The 16,452-nt window shown below is 53.2% G+C and overlaps 1 protein-coding gene across 1 annotated transcript in view; it reads left to right on the top strand.

The window, feature by feature from the left end:
- DSCAML1 (DS cell adhesion molecule like 1) overlaps positions 1–16,452 on the top strand; it is a 79,454-nt gene that overhangs the window by 39,863 nt on the left and 23,139 nt on the right. The window contains 4 exon segments of the mRNA XM_010723738.4: positions 13,188–13,334; positions 14,343–14,621; positions 15,223–15,498; positions 15,799–16,095. Of these exon segments, the coding sequence (XP_010722040.2) occupies positions 13,188–13,334; positions 14,343–14,621; positions 15,223–15,498; positions 15,799–16,095 (999 nt within the window).

Raw genomic sequence — 16,452 nt, 5'->3', positions numbered from 1 at the left:
GCTGAGTGCGGCTATTTATCACAGACAATCCAGAACAAAGAAGAATTTATTAATAAGTCCCTTGTTCCCATATGCTTTCCCCAGGAACCTGAAGCATGCTATTTTCTCCTTGCCCCATTTATATCTACATGATTTTGCTCCTGTCCAGTCAGATTAAATGCTCGCTGAGGGGAAGGGGATGCTCGGCAGCGCGTGCCCTGCTTCGGCTCGGTGCCTCGGGAGGGCAATGCAGGCATCGGCCAGCGACAGAGCAGGGGGAGAGCACAGATAGACTGCCACTCTGCTGTGGCACCTGGGCAGGACTGGCATCTCGGAGATGCCACGTTGCTCTGCTCCTCCCATTGCATCTGTGGCCGGGAAGAGGAGGAGGAGGAGGATGGCATTGCTTCCCTGCAGAGAACCCTTGGAGGAGTGCGGCAGCCCCCATGGTGCCATCAGGGCTGGTGACAAGGCATCAGGGCTGGGGTAGCAGTGGGATCCTTGTCCCAGCATCACTGACCTGGGACAGCAGGATTCCTGCCGGGCCTGGCAAAAGAGAAGGTGCCCAGGGCTGTGACTTGTTTTTGCTTTGTTTTGTTTTGCTTTATTTGTTTTTCCTTGTGCCTGATTAAAGGTCAGCCTACATTTACATTCAGTGCTTTCCACTTGTCCCTGGGTGCTGTTTCTCTCTTGGCCAAGCGCCAGTGCTGTCACTGCAGGGTTCAGGGTGCTGCTTCCACCATTGGAACCCCAGTGATGCCACCAATCCTCAGCCATCGCTGACCCCTGCCCTGGTGGGAAATGTCCCCTCTGTGCCGCTCCGCTCAGCTCCACACGACGTGCGTTACGCATTTATAGGCTTTTCTCCATGGATACACATGCAGGCACGTTGGTAAAAATATGCAGGCGTACGAGTATATTTATCTGTAGTGCAGCGAAACCCGTGCAGGCTCCGAGCTGATTCCCCAGGGCGAGCACCACCTCCCTCCCCGCACCTTCAAAGGGGAGCTGTGCCGATAATTAGTGCAAATATTTTGAATACATAACTCATCACGGGCCTTTGTCACGGTGACAGGAGGTGACCTGAGATGCATTTCTTCTTTTGTCATGTACCCGGAATATGTAATAAGGAAGTGACTAAAAGATCCTCATTCAGTCTTTGTTTCCCGATGCGACAGGCTGCTAGGAAATGCTGCTCCCTCCTCCCGTGCCTCCCCAAGTGCCATGTGATGCGCGCTCTCCCGGTGCCATCCATGGAGCTGTTGGACCCTCGTTTCTGCGGTGCCTGGGCGAAGGCAGCCACTCTCTGTGGTGCTGCTCAAACGCATCCCTGGGCTGTGCTGCTGCGGGCGGGCAGCTGGAGGGGTTGGAAGGACTAAGTCAATAGTTGGGTGAAGAACACAGGAATGTCCCCACAGCCCGAGCTGCGCGGCACTGCGGCTGTGCCGATATTAGCGCTGCTCCACTGCGGTAAATGCGGTGTGACAGCACCTGAGCGGGGCTACGTGCAGAACAGATGTCTTCCAACAGGGGATGAGGCTGTGGCTGGAGCACGTCGTGATTTCATCAATTATAGATCGCTTCCCTTGCCATGAGCAGGCGCTCGTATACACGGGGCTGTTAGAGGAGACACAGTCAGATTGGAGGGGGAGGTAGGAACTTGGGGGGAGGGATCTCCTTTCCCATCCAAGCCCTACTCAGCTCCAGCCTCGTGTTGCCAGTGAGTTTGCCCTCCTGTCCCAATGGAGTTGATGCTTACGGTGCCCATGGGTGCCCAACGCGGCCGGTGCCTGCCATTTCTGTTCCACCATTTACTTGTTTGTTTGTGGAATGGTTGGAGCGAGCTCCTCTTACCTGGCAATCCTGATTCATTAAAGGAGATGCGGGGCTTTTGTTGTGACTGTAGAGTGTCGTCTGGCGTTTCCACCAAACGTATAATTTGCCACGTATGAAAACCATTTCCAGAATTAATTTACCTACTGCAAACAGTTTGTATTAATGAAAATGCATTTTTCATGTGGGCTTTCTGGAAAAGCTGTCTGGGGCTCAAGAGCTCACTTCATCCATCCGGCGTGACTAGGAGATGGAATTTGTTTAAAAATTAAATAAATAACACACCCACCCCCCATTTTTAATACAATATGGCCCAGCAATAATCTCCGAGGCAGACTGTGAGGTCTGTGGAAAGCTCCATCTGTGGTATTTTAATATGCAGCATTGTCTCCTGGTTTAATATACCCCCTTTTCCAGGCTCGTGTTTGTGTAACCGAGATGTGAGATGCTGTCATCTTCCCAGGTCACATTTTGATGCTGGAAATTAACAGAAGTGGAGATGAATGCAGCCACGGAGCCCTTCCCGTATTAACACGCATATTTTAGAATAATTGATGCTGAATTCATTTTGCAGCCTGCTTTTCCCCAGCCTTCCCCCACCCCCTCTCTCATACACGCATGGAACAAATGCAGTGATGTGCCCAGATGGCAGCTGGGCACTCGGCACAGCGTGGCCGCAGGGCAGCAGGGCCAGGCACTGAGCACAGTGCCCAATGTGCACCAAAAGGCTGCAGGGTCTGCAGGGTCCCCCCTCCTCCCTGCAGCACAGCCTCACCTTTCCCATGGCTGGAGCTACTTTTGGGGTGCAGAATCCCCAAATGTGGTATTTGTGGCGCATTTGTCAGAGCTTCTAGTGGCTTGGATTTGGATTTGTGGTTTGTTGGTGGTTTGGTTTTTTCCTTTTTTTGTATGGGAATGGAGGAGAATATTTAGGAAGCGTTGGGAAATTTTCTCCTAAAACACAGAGATGCCGAGCATCCACCCAAGGCCTGCAGGACGACCTGCACATCAGCTAAGCCCAGAAATAATCCTTTGAGATCAGTGGACATTTCATGTGCTTAAAGCTAAGCCTGGACTCAGGGGGAAGTGGGTCGCAAGCAGCAGCCAGCACCAGGGGGTGACTCCTGCCCAGGAAGGAAACAGAGACCCAGTGGCTCTCTGCCCTGCAGCTCGCATGTGAAAATTGCAGCTGACTAATTGAGCACCACTGCTAAGCAAACGTATCACCTGCCAATCCACTCCTGTATCATTACAGCCTAACCTCGTGCGTTCTGTTTATCTCATTCCAGGACTACCGTCAGCGGAGCCACTCTAGGCATAAACTTAATTATATCTCCTTGGGTAGCAGCGGGGTGGTGATTTATTGCTGGCTTTTGTTTCCCTCCTCACCTCCCCTGCACATGATTGCATTGTGTGCAGGGGGGGCTGTGCTCCCATTCCCCTCTGCCAGGCACTGACACTGATTCTAGTGAAGCTAAGGGTAAAGGGACAGCAGAGCTCCCCTTGGCAGCGTTGTGTCCTTTAGCATGGAAGCCTGGTTCCTAAGAGGAGTGGCGAAGTTGGGAAATGGGAAGGTGGCCTTCCCAGATCCCCTTCCTCCTGATGCATCCACTTGGGTGGGTGCTTCAGTTGTGCTTGCTTTCTGGGGAGGTTCAAGTTGGATATTAGGAAAAGCTCCAATAGAGTGGTTGGGAATTGGCACAGACTGCCCAGAGAGGTGGTGGGGTTAACATCCCTGCAGGTGCTCAATGAATGTGTAGTTGTGGTACTTAGGGATATGGTTAGTGGGCAGAATTGGTGGTAGGTGAACAGCTGGACTAGATGATCCTGGAGATCTTTTCCATCCTTAATGATTCTATGGCTCTGGAAGTGCTGCCCACACCTCTGTGCTGTGCCCAGAGCCGAGCAGCCGTGCCCCAAACCTGCAGCAAGCAGATATGCTGGAATGCTGCAGGAGTGCATTGGTGGGTTTTGACCAAATTTCTGGTTATTTTTTCCCTCATTATTCCCCTGACAGAGGAGCAGGTTGAGTAATTAGTGGGTGCATGTGAACACAGTTGTGTTTGTATAGATAAAATGTGAGTGGATTCCTGCCCTCAGCACCCATAGTGCCAGCACAGTGCATGGCACACTCATCTCATTTAAGGACTCCATGTGGAGTCCCCCTGCCCTGCTGCTGAGCTGCCCCAGCGTTTCACTGCTTGTTGCTAGGAAATTGCAAATCGTTTCATGGTTGGATTTGCCTAACTTTGGCTTCCAAGTCCATAAGCAGCTACAAAAAGGACAGAAGAGAGATGTCCTGCTCATGTCCCTGACACAGGGGGATGCTGGGATGTACTTGGTGTTGCAGTGATTGATGGCCCAGGGACCAGAGCCGTGCATCTGTTCTGCAGGGTGCACCCCGGCGCTGTTTGTTGGGTGGACAAGCTGCAAGGATTTAACAGGGCTCTGTCGCCGTTCTCTCTCACAGACCTCTAAGTAGGTCGACATACATCCGCCTTGTCTTAATAATTATTGATAAGGCGCAGCTGATGGCGTAGCAGCTCCTCTCCCCCTGCTGCCATTGCTGGGTCCCCGCATGGGGAAGCGATGCTCCCAGCTTTGGGGCACCTCCTTTTTCTTACTGAAAAACATGCGCTCCAACTCTTTGTGCAAGGGGAAATGCAAAGAATAAATGTAACCGCTCTCTCTGAGCCATTCAGACTTCACAGTCAAAGAGAAGGTTATGTCCTGGGGATTTTTTTTTTGCTGCCGCTTTTCCAGTGCTAATGAGCGGGGAAGAAGTTCTGCCCTTTGTTCGAGCTGACTTCACTTGGCTTTTCCCCCGGTGAGCAGCGGGGAGGGATGGAGGGGCTGTGCATGTGCCCGATATGGGACAGCAGCAGCACAGGGCAGCATGGGACCGCCCTGCTCCAATCCTGGTTTTGGCAGTGGGAGCTCCGTGTGCAGGGCTGCTGGCTTTCCTCATCAAATCAAAGCGTGCTCTTGGATCAGCAGGACTCAGCGCAGCCTGGCACAGTGTGCAGTACTCCTGTGCTGTTCCATTTTTTAGCAGGAGCCTCCTGGCCTCTGTGCTTCCTCATGCAAGTCCCAGGGAACTTCTTGCTCCGCTTGGCATGCAGGCAGAGCATCCCAAGCGTGGGGCTTTCTGGTTCCATGTCCCCCCGTCTTGCTGCATCCCACATCCCTCTCCTCCTGCTACGGATACTGTAAGCCCCCCCTGCTGCTGGCATGATGACAAAGCGGTGGCACTGCTCATCCCATGGGACATAAGGCTCTCGAGATGAAGCTGAGCACTGGGGCCCCTGCTTTGTGTTGGTGGTGGATTTCCTAGCGAAAAACAAAAGCTGAAGCCACACTACAGTGTGTGCATGGGCTGGGGGTGAGGACAGGGGGTGGCTCTCACGCATGTTTCGTGCTTCTGCATCTCAGCAAGGCAAGGTTTACTGAGCAAGCTGCAAAAAAATCATTACATATGCTGCTAGTGGCCTGGTTAATTAAGATACACAGTTCTCCGGGTAGGAAAAGACGACCTATATTTACTGTATGTAGGAAGACATCTGTCAGCACGAAGCGGAGATACCCAGCGCAGGTCTGTCCTGCTTTCTGCAGGCTCAGAATTGCTACTGTTGGAGGCTCTGATGCAGACCAAGTTAATTTTAAGATGACTGTTACTATTCTAAACATAAGGAAGGGCATATTTAGACTCTCAGTACTCAAGAAGGCAAAACCCCCTGCATGTTTCTAGTAATTTTCCCCTAACAGTTTATACAAAACAACAACAACAAATCCTATTTGGTTTCCGCAAAAGAATATGTTCGAGGGTGATCGTAAAATAGATTATTTTTAAATCTGCAGATGGTTTCCACATATTCCTCCTCAGCTCACTGCAGCTTTCCACCTCAGTAAACCGGTTTGTAATTTAGCCGAGGGCTGTGGAGCAAGCGTTCTGTTGTCTTGTTTTTCTTCCTCCCGTTTATCCCCCCCTCGCCCCGCTTCCCCTTTTCTGTTCCCATTCTCTTTTCTTTCCCGTTGCTTTTCCCCTTGCAAGAGTGACTGTTGTGCAAAGGGGTGCAGCCAGACTGCAGGACATCCCACCAGAGCCCATGCGAAACCCCATTGGCGCGCAGTGCTCCCTGCAGCCGATGGGGATCTCACTGCTGATGCACGGCCCTAAAGGAGATAATTAGGGAAAAATTGCACTCTCAGCCCTCTGATTGCAGCTCTCCCCCACCCAATCCTTCGAAAAAAAAACAACACACACACACAGAAAAACCCTCACTGCTTTTTTATTTCTTTGTTCTTTCGTGGTTCGGCGTTATAATTATTGAGATTTCACTGCAGGGCAAAATGATCATTTGACAACGTAAGTGGGGAAAATAACTCTCACGTTATCCAGCAGCCTCGCTCCTGTCATAATTGCAACACAACTCCTGCAGGCTTCAGTGGGGGGACACATTCCCTCCTATGCAGGTATTTGTCCTTTCAAGGTTTCTCCAGGTTTGATTGCAAATGTTAGGATTTGTTTCCTCCTGTATTTTTAATAACCCGAATTGCTGATGGATTGGAACGGGCCGAGGAACCTGTTGTTTTCCCCACTGTTTTCATCAAACCTTTCCCATTTCTGTCACTCTCCACGCTCACAACGGCTCTTTATGAGCAAACACCTTGGTTAAAGCTGTTCCACATTGTTTGCACGGGAATGTCTGCAACAGCAGCAAAACCCAATTAAAGAAATCAGAGGGAAATTGATGGGAAAACTGCACCATTTGGGTCTGTACCAAATGGGCCAGCGGGGGCACGGGGCGGCTCCAGGGCACCCCATGGCCAGCCCATTGAGGAGGTCGGTGCTGACATCAGGCTGTTGCCATATTTTCATCCTTTCTTTAAGTGAAGAGCTTCAGTGCATGAGAGGGAAGCAGCACCATGGTGCAGCTGGGGGTCCCTTTGGCACTGCTGGTTCAGAAGGCTCCAGGAGCCCTCAGTCCTTATTGGGGTCATGTTGGGAAGGAGCCCGTTGTCCCCCATCAGTCACCCCAAGGCTGATGAGAATGAGTTGACAGAACGGAGCAGCATTAGCCTAATTATGGCCATAAACGACACCTCGGCGGTGGATTTTCCTTTCTTAGTGACTTCCTGTTTTCCTCTTTGAGATGCAAATTTTCTGCACAGTTCCCGATCCAGATTCCCTTCTCATTAGCATGAAATCTGACGAGGTCCGCGATTTTTTTAAATAGCAAACGGAAAAGAAATTAAAAAAAAAAAAAATTAGAAAATGACAGCGCCGTCACGGAGTTGCACTAAAAACACCCACAGTCGTTGGGGGGGGGAGGCAAAACCAGAGGTGTTGGCTGGGAGCGTGCATCTGGTCAGCTCCATGGCATTGCCAGGCCTGGGGGCTGAAGCGTTTGGTTCACCTCTTCCCATAGAACAGTGCTCATCGGAACGGGAAGTTAAAAAAAAAAAAAAAATCCTAAAAAACATCTTATTTTTCTTTGCCACGAGTGGATTATTTTCCTTTTCCTTTTCTTTTCTAATGCCTGCCATCCTCTCTGCCGAGTGAGGACTCGTTGCAGAGCTGAAGCAGACGGCACTGTTTTGCGCTAAATGTCACTCCGGTAATATTTAGCTGTCTTCAGAAATGAAAATACAGTTTGTGCCGAAGCCATGTGCTGTGGGGACGGGGCTGCCCTCACCCCCCCCACCCCCTGCCCCACTCCCAGCCCGTCCCTCCCCTCCGCTCTGCGCCACATAATGAGTTTGATAAGAAATTGTCTCGTTAACAGGATTAGCCATGGAAATCTCGAGTCCCCTCCTCTTCATTTTGTAATGCTCTTCATCCTGTTCTGTAATTTTCTGCTGGAATTAGGCGTCTCTGGACCACCTGGGGAGACGGATTCTTCCTCAGTCCTCTGCGATGCTGGGGGGGTCGGGCCAAAAAAGCTCAGCAGTGTCTGAAGCCCAGCGAGGGCCGTTCTGCTCCACGTGAGCCTGGTTTGTCGGTGGCACAATTCTGCATTTACTCCTGTGGAAGTGAGTTCTGAGAGTGGCCCTTTGGTAAATAATTACTTTTGATTTAATAACTCCTCGCAGCCCTGCAGGACGTGCTGCTTCCCAGGGAGTTAATAGAAAGAGATCTTTCTTAGCATCTGCTTCCCCAGGTTTGCTGACTGTAAGGCTGGGGGGTGGCACCCAGGTTTTGGTGCACGCTGCAAGCAAGCAAACTGGGGAAGGAAAATGTCTGAAGCAACGGTGCATTGGAAATAAGATATGCATAGCGTATTAAAGTGACAGCAGCATTTTTCATTTTCTCGTGTAAATGAAATTAGCATTTCTGTGATGATTTCCTTAAGCTCCTACTGGGACTGTGGTTGCAGCTACAAACTGCAGCCTTTTGCTCTTTTGTTAGAAAGCTTCCTGTGCACAAAACCCAAACTTCTCCTTGTGCCTCCGTTGCCCGAAGAGAAAGAAACACAGAAAGCAAACCTGTGGCACCAGTAGTAGAATGATGCTGACTGTTGCCTGGCCTGTAAGATTCCAGGAAAGAGGAGGAAATGTGGGGCAGGGAGAGCTGGGCCATGGTGTGTGGGAGCTTCAACACGGTGGTTCTCACCCGGCAGCTTCCCTGTGAGCTGAGTCATTCATTCCTCAACTTTTGATCCCTTGAATTTGGGTGTCTGCAAGCAGTTTATCTCCCAGTGCACAGCTCCATGGTACAGCTCCACCACACAGTGAGCAGCTCTGGCACACAGTGCAGTGCTCCATCATGCAGTGCAGTGCTCCATCATAAAGTGTACAGCTCTGTTGTACAGTGCAGAGCTCTATCATACAGGGCATAGTTCCATCATACAGTGCACAGCTCCATCATACTGTGCACAGCTCCAACATACAGTGCACAACTCTGTTGTACAGTGCACAGTTCCATTGTACAGCATACAGCTCTGTTATTTAGTGCATTGCTCCACTGTACAGAGCAGAGCTCTATCATACACTGTACAGCTCCGTTGTACAGTGCACTGCTCCATCATGCAGTGCACAGCTCAGTCGTGCGGTGCAGAGCTCCACTGTACATTGCACAGCCCCGTCATGCAGAGCCCAGCTCTGTTGTGCAGCTGTTTGCAGGGGCTGTTCCCACACCGCTGCCCCCAGCCGTAAATCCGGTGGTCAGAACCAAACACAAGGCTGGGGAAAACCAGGACGTTTCCTTTGATGCTTATTCATTTGTCCCCTGCAGCCCGCTGTCCTGCAGGTAATTCTGTACCGCATTAAGAGGTAATTCAGCAGAAAATTATCCGCTGCTGTACTGCAGCTCTGGAGGGCATGGGATGGGGTTTATTGGGGGATTAGTGCCAGACCCTGGCCCCTTGGCCCTTTGGCCCGTTGGCCCCTCCTGTGCCACTGGGACACAGAGCAGGGCCGCCTGGCAGCTGTGTGACAGCGTGGTGACAATTACATCCGCTCCTCAGCCGCTCCAGCTTCTTTTTCTCCCTCTGCCTCTCTTTTTTTTGTTTCATCTCTCCTTCTCAGAAAGCCCATTTAAATGCAATTCCATTCTTAAAACATCTCCCTCATGCATGTCTAATGAATGTCAGGCAGGCGCGCTGACAATGGGCCCGAGTAGGATCCAATCTCACCGAGTGTCTACAAGTCATTTGGAAGCAACCCTGGGAGCGCGCCCAGTTTTATTACAGCGTAATTAGAAATAAAATCTTGTTGCAAGAGGAGAATGAGAGATGGGTGTTAATCCTGTAATGGGAGGAGATAGAACCATGCTTATAAAGGAGATTAAGGGGAGGGGGAGGTGGGCAGCTTGCCGTGACTCCCTGACTTCCATCCCTGCTGTGTGGGTCTCAGCCTGGCGGGGGGGGTGTAGATTTTGGGGTGGCCTTGCGTGCTGCTGTGATTCAGTGCTTCTGTGGTGCTCTGGCCAGGAGTGAGCGTGGGGAGGGATTAAATTTAGGTCTGCAAGGGGAGGTCCTGGTGATGCTCTGCAGCTGTCTGGGAGGGGTTTTTAGGGCTTTTGCACAAAGCTCACCGTGAGCTCCAGCTCTTGTGCACATGCTGGCAGCTGGCACCGCACTGGACACTGGTGAGCACACACAGAGCTGGCTGCAGGGCTGCGCCTTCGTCCCAATATCCCCTCCATCATCCTCTGGAGGGAACCATTCTGAAAGCTGCCGCCACCCCACTGTGGTGCCTGGGATGCAGCAAAGCTGGGGTGCAGTGCCGCAGCCTCCCCAAAGCGACGTTTCTAGGACACGGTATTCTCGTTCCAGCAAAGCCCCGTTCCTCCTGGATTGAGGAGGAGGAGAAAGAAGGCAGGGAGCCCTTTGGTGCAAAGCGTGACCCACTTACTCAGCTGGAGTCGGTGATTTTACAGATGCCCACGGAACTTCAAGGTGGAAGCGCTGTGCTGGGTGCTGGGCTGCTCAGCTTTGCATTGGCTACGTAGGAGAAATGTGTTTCCTTTGAAAGGGCTGGGGAGCCTGCGACTGCCTTACACGTCCCCTGGGATCCTGTGTGCAGGGAAACATGTAAATAAATCTGTCAGATATCGTGCAGCTCTTATTAAATTTGCATTGGGCTCGAGTCGCAGCTCCTATTTACCATCTCTGGGATGGATGGATGGATCTTTAATCTTCGCGCCTAATCCGGGCGCCCTCCGCTTTAGGTGTTTGCTATGGCAGTGACCCCGGGGTCAGGCACTGGGATGAAGGGACATGTGGTGCCATGGCCCAGCCCTGGTCTGAGGAACATGGAGTGGACCACGAGTCCCTCCTGGCTCCCTTTGGTGAATGGCATTTGGGAGGCTTCTCATTCCCACGCAGGGAAACCACGGGCTGTGTACTTTGGGGCTTCCCTCTCCATGCCTTTCACCCAAGGGAGGCATTTGTCACTTTAAACGTGGCCACAAATAGCACCAAACATTTATTGAATTTGTCCAGGATGCCTTGGGTTGCATATGCTCCAAGTATGGCTAATTCATAAATGCTGGCACCTATTGATTCTCCAGCAGTTAAAATAGACTGCGTAAGGAAATATTGGCCCCAGAGTACCAAGGGAAAGTTATCTCATTAGTCTCATGAACTATAAAGTGTGCTCTCTCCTGAAGCCCTGACCCCATTGTTTTTATAAATCTATATTGGATGGAGTGGTAACTGGTAACCTGTATCGACAGTAATTTTTCTCTTGGAATTGGAAGGCCCTTGGGACTGACGCTGGAGCTTCATGTCACTACAGGCTGCTGGATGGGGATGGGATTTCAGTAACAGGGAATGCATGTGGATGTGTGTGTGTACAGGGGGAGATCCTCCTAATGTTCTGCATGCAGGAGAGCACCACTTTTTCCTGGTGACGGGTACCCCAGTGATGGGCGCCTCGGTGATGTGTACTCTGGTTATGGGTTCCTTGGTGATGGGTACTCTGGTGATGATTCTTCAATGATGGGTACCTTAGTGATGGATACCTGGGTGGTGGGTACCCCGGCAATGGGTACCTTGGTGGTGGGTACCCTGCTGATGAGGTCTCTGGTGATGGGCGCCCCACAACAGGGAGAGGGGAGAAGGGTATTGCAAAGCCTTTGCCACAGAAGCAGCTGAGATCTGGCTGAAAGAGTTATTAGAGGCACATAGCTCCAGCCTGGCTGTGGATGTACTTAATCCTCTGCATCCTGTAAAGCTTTTCCACCTCCTGGCAGGCAGAAAGATCTGATTTTACTCGGCGACCTTCGACGTTAATCTCGCTGGCTAACTGAGCCATAAGTCACTCCGGTGAGGTCTCCGTCAGACCTGCTTACATCAATTATTGCCCTGCATCTTTCCCTTGAACCAGTGCAGTGCTCCTCAACCAAGTTATTTGTCCCTCGTTGGGAAGAAAAAACAAAAAAAAAGAATTGAGGCTGTGCTGTCAGGTTGTGTAGACCTTACATTTAATGCCATGGCATCATTAAAGCCAAACTTCTGTCTGGCTCTTACCCAACTCACAAGCTTCATCTAGATCTGTGCATGCTGGTGAGCTCCAGGAGCCAAGTGTCCAAGGTGGCACGAGGTCCCTGTGGTGCTGCCGATGCTCCTGGGTCCCCGCACATTGCTGCTGCTCTCCAAGTCTTTGTTTCCAGAGCACTTGTGAGCGTGCCTGGCAGCAGGGCTGCAGTTAGGCATGCACAGAAGTGCGCGCTGTGGGGGAGGCCAGCTGGGGCTGCGGAGCACTTTGCAAAATGCAGCAGCTGTTACCATAGAAACTGACTCCCCCCTTCTCAAATTCCAGTGCAGCCAAAGCTCTCTGCTTACTGGTTTGATGGGAGATGAAAAATTAATGCTTGATTTGCATGTTATTTCAGCTGTGTTTGCAGGACTGCTCCCCCTTCCCTTTTACAGAGGTTTGCATGAAGCTTTTCATGCCACCAACTGATGGTGTGGGGCACCGGCCCCTCCAGTCCTGTGCGGGGCTCATGGGGTGCTCAATTTTCTCCTGCCTTCCATTAAACCACAGCTTGGCTTGCATCTTAGTGAGGCTTCTATTTCCTCTGTCTGGAGTCCCAAATACTCTCAGTTAGAGTCAAACCCACCTGTCCAGCTGAGCTACAGTGGGATTTGGGGCAGTGCCAGCGGGGTCAGGGCTGCCCTCCACTTGGCTTTTGTGATGCAGGCACTCCAGTTCCTGGGTGCAGAACTGATTTGTGTCAATCTGCAGCCTCCAGCGCTGCTTCTGGGGGCAGGGAGAAGTTCTGCCATCCTCTCCAGAGGCTGTTCTGGTGGTTTGCTTTTCGTGCCTTTCCCCCGTGCATGAGCTTACCTGAAGGCAGCCAGGCAGTGCCACAGGACTGTGCTGTGCCACCCGGTGGCCTCGGCAATCTTCCCCCGGTGCTCCACTATCAACTCAAGCCCTTATTTGTTTTCACACGCTTCTAAGTAAGTTAAGCTAATTATTAACTCAGCAGGACAGATTCACTTTTAATTGCAGCGTTGCTATGCAGCACACCAAGATGGGCTTCGTTGCCTGTGCTCCCTTCTTCAACTGCAGCCACAGAATCACTGCAAGCCCAGGGCTGTGCCCTGCAGCATCCTGCACAGCCAGCACTGTGCAGCTGGGCACTGGCATTGGGACCACGGGCTGCAGGCAGGCTGCAAGGACAGCCCACATACCTCAGTGCACGGGCAGGATGTATGCCACAGCATGAGCGATGCTCTGGGGGAGTGCAGTGCCCAAGGACATGTGGGCTGCTGTTGCACACCCATGTGCAGCACTCATCCTTGCCAACCTAAACTGCAGCCCTGGTGATGCCAACCCCGAGAGCAGGGGTTGCAAAAAGGAGAAAAGCACGTGGTGCGAGGACACACTCACCCTTCCCCTCCCTTTCCTCTTTGTGTCTCCAGAAAATAGGTTTTTTATTACTTCTTATGGAGGTTTGTACATATCGGACGTGCAGAAGGAAGATGCCTTGTCCACCTACAGGTGTATCACCAAGCACAAGTACAGCGGGGAGACGCGGCAGAGCAACGGGGCCAGGCTCTCGGTGTCAGGTGAGCACGTGGCTCCCGAGGTGTGCCAGCGATGAGCCCAGTCCCATCCAGCCCTGTGGACAGCACCCAGCCTGCCTGCCCCTCTCTGGGTGCACCCCTACCCATGTCCCAGGGGGGTGCGAGGACCACGGGGTGCCCATGCCGTGCCCCAGTGCCCGGCGGTGGGCAGCCGTGCCATGCAGCACCCCGAGCAGGAGGCGACGGGGCGCGCGGCGATGCGATGTGACAGCCGGCGATGTGAGCAGCCTGACGCGATGTGACGAAGATGCAAGCGATACTGCAGCCGAGCGGCGCAGTCCGTAGTGCCGGCTGGCTCCGGGCGCTCCCGGCTCCGCTCACTGCCCAAATTACTCTGCTCGGGAGCTGCATCGTCTCTCCCGCCCGTCAGCTGCAGCTCGCCCGTGCTCTGCCATATGGTTTTTCTAGCCTCGTGTGCATGGTTCCCGCATTAACTCCTTGAATTAACCCCCGCAGAGGGCTTGGGATGGGGTTGGGAATGGCTGAGATTCCTCGACCCGCCCCTGTTGGATCCCAGAGAGAAGAGTGGGCAGCCACAGGGCACCCCGTTCCCTCTCCCTCGATGTGCCTCTGTCCCCTCCTGGTCGCTGTCATTATTTACACGTCACAGCGTTTTACTTCTGCTTGGGAGTAATGAAAGAGGTTTCTTTCCCCTGGAATTTAATTTCACGCCTGAGACTTGGTGATTAATTTTCTCCTTTCCCAGCTGCCTGATGGGCCCCTTTTGCTTGTAAATTTTGAAATGTGCCACAGAATTTGTGTATTTTGCACCAATTAAGTGTCACCTTGAGTAATTCCTACAGTGCTGAGTTTATCCATCCCACCAGCCGCTCGGGTGAGGCTCCCTGGGGAGGTTCCACCGGGTGACACAGCATTGCCCCACTGCTCCCTGTGTCCCCATCAGCTCAGTGCCCAGGGAGCACACTGCCCGGGAGCAGGAGTGCATCTCCGCTCCTTCTCCGGGTGAGTTGATTTCCTCTCCAAACGCAGACCCAGCTGAGTCCATCCCCACCATGCTAGACAGCTTCCAGTCACGGGAGGTGCGTGCAGGCCGGCTGGTGGAGCTGCCCTGCATCGCTTCGGGATACCCCAACCCTGCCATCCGCTGGCTCAAGGACGGGCGTCCGCTGCCTGCCGACGGCCGCTGGGCCAAACGCATCACGGGGCTGAGCATCGCCGACCTGCGCGTGGAGGACAGCGGGACCTACATCTGTGAGGTGACCAACACCTTCGGGTCTGCAGAGGTCACGGGGACCCTCACGGTCATCGGTGAGTGCTGGAGGGGTGAGCTGCCTCCTGTCTATCTCTGCAAAACCGTAAAGCTTTATGTTTTGGCGTGCCTCGCTACGCAGCGTGTCCGATGTGGTGCTCGGGGCGTTCGGGGGGAGTTTGTAATGCTGCTGCAGCAGATCTGCAGCCATCCCCTGATTTACCGCTTTAATCGGGACCTCTGGAAAAAGCAGTGCAATACCACGGGATGTAAATTGCTGCATGGCAATGTTCTGCGAGGTGCCTCTGTGCTTTGTTTTGCTGATTTACGTAAAATAAGCTCCAGCCAAACAGTAAATACCATCTGGGCAGGCCAAATATTTACTGCCTGTTCTGCTCCTGGGGGTTCCTGCAGCCACCAGCAGCACCCGGGCTGCCCTGGCGCGTCTCCACTCGGCACCGTCCCATCACAGAGCCACATCCCCACTGCCGTCCCAACATTAACACCCATTAAGCAGCATGAGGGAGGACAGGGTTGCCACCCAGGCTGTGTGGTGACATTGTGCATGTAGGCTGGTGATTCCAGAGATGGAAAGGCAAAGGAGGCACCCGCTGCTCAGCATCCCCAACGTGTCACCTGCTCTCACCCTCTCTCGCACAGACCCTCTGCGTGTGACTCTCACACCAAAGAAGCTCAAGACGGGCATCGGCAGCACCGTCATCCTCTCTTGTGCCCTCAGTGGGTCCCCTGAGTACGTCATCCGTTGGTACCGCAACACAGACTTGGTGGTGGTGGATGACTTCATCTCCATCCGGGGCATCAGCAATGAGACCCTCCTCATCACAGCAGCACAAAAGAGCCATTCTGGAGCCTACCAGTGCTTTGCCACCCGCAAGTCTCAGACAGCACAGGACTTCTCCATCATCATGCTGGAGGGTGAGCTGGCTTCCTCGGGGCGGGGGTTGGTGGTGGCTTTTTCTCTGCCCCTTTCCGAGCTGCCTCATCCCTGAATGCTTTATGCAAGGAGAGAGGGAAGCGAGTGCCAGCAGGGTGGGTACCCTGCCTTCCACAAGGCATCTTCTCGCCTTTTTTGTGACAATGGGATGGCGATCATTGGGTGTTGGAGCAGGGATGGGCACCCTTTGAGCCGAGGGCGCACAGGGCGCAGGGGCACGGGCGCATCCGTGCGGGTGACTGCAGCCGTGCCCTAACCCCGCTCCCGCTGGGTGCCCCCAGATGGGACCCCCCGCATCGTCTCCTCCTTCAGCGAGAAGGTGGTGAACCCCGGGGAGCAGTTCTCCCTGATGTGTGCCGCCAAGGGCGCGCCGCCCCCGACCGTGACCTGGGCCCTGGACGACGAGCCCATCCCGCGGGACAACGGGCACCGCACCAACCAGTACACCATGTCGGACGGCACCACGGTGAGCCACATGAACGTCACCAGCCCGCAGATCAAGGACGGCGGCGTGTACCGGTGCACCGCGCGGAACTCGGTGGGCAGCGCCGAATACCAAGCGCGAATAAACGTAAGAGGTGCCTGTCTACTTTTAAATATCAGAATAGGGCTTTTACTGGGCTTTTGGTTGTGTTCTGTTCCTCCTCGCCCCTGCCCTTTCCCAGCCGTGCAGATCCCTCCATGCCTGACCCCCCTGCAGCTCTGCTGGCTCCCAGACCCATGGGATGGATCTTCCCCGTGGCGCAGAGCAGGGCACTGAACTGAGTGCGCATCCAGAGCAACACTTTCCGGAGGGGCAACGCCTCCCTGCTGGGCTCTGCTTTCACCCTTCCCAGCGTTGTGCAGCAAGCACCTCCATGAAGGACCTCCTGGTGGCTCAGAAGTGACCTGTGCTGTCCATTCCTCTGCATTCACCAGTGATGTGTCCTCAAACC

The sequence above is a fragment of the Meleagris gallopavo genome, chromosome 26, assembly GCF_905368555.1.
Source record: "Meleagris gallopavo chromosome 26, MGAL_WU_HG_1.1, whole genome shotgun sequence".
In the NCBI taxonomy this organism is placed as follows: domain Eukaryota; kingdom Metazoa; phylum Chordata; class Aves; order Galliformes; family Phasianidae; genus Meleagris; species Meleagris gallopavo.
This window is presented reverse-complemented; position numbering and strand designations above follow the sequence as displayed.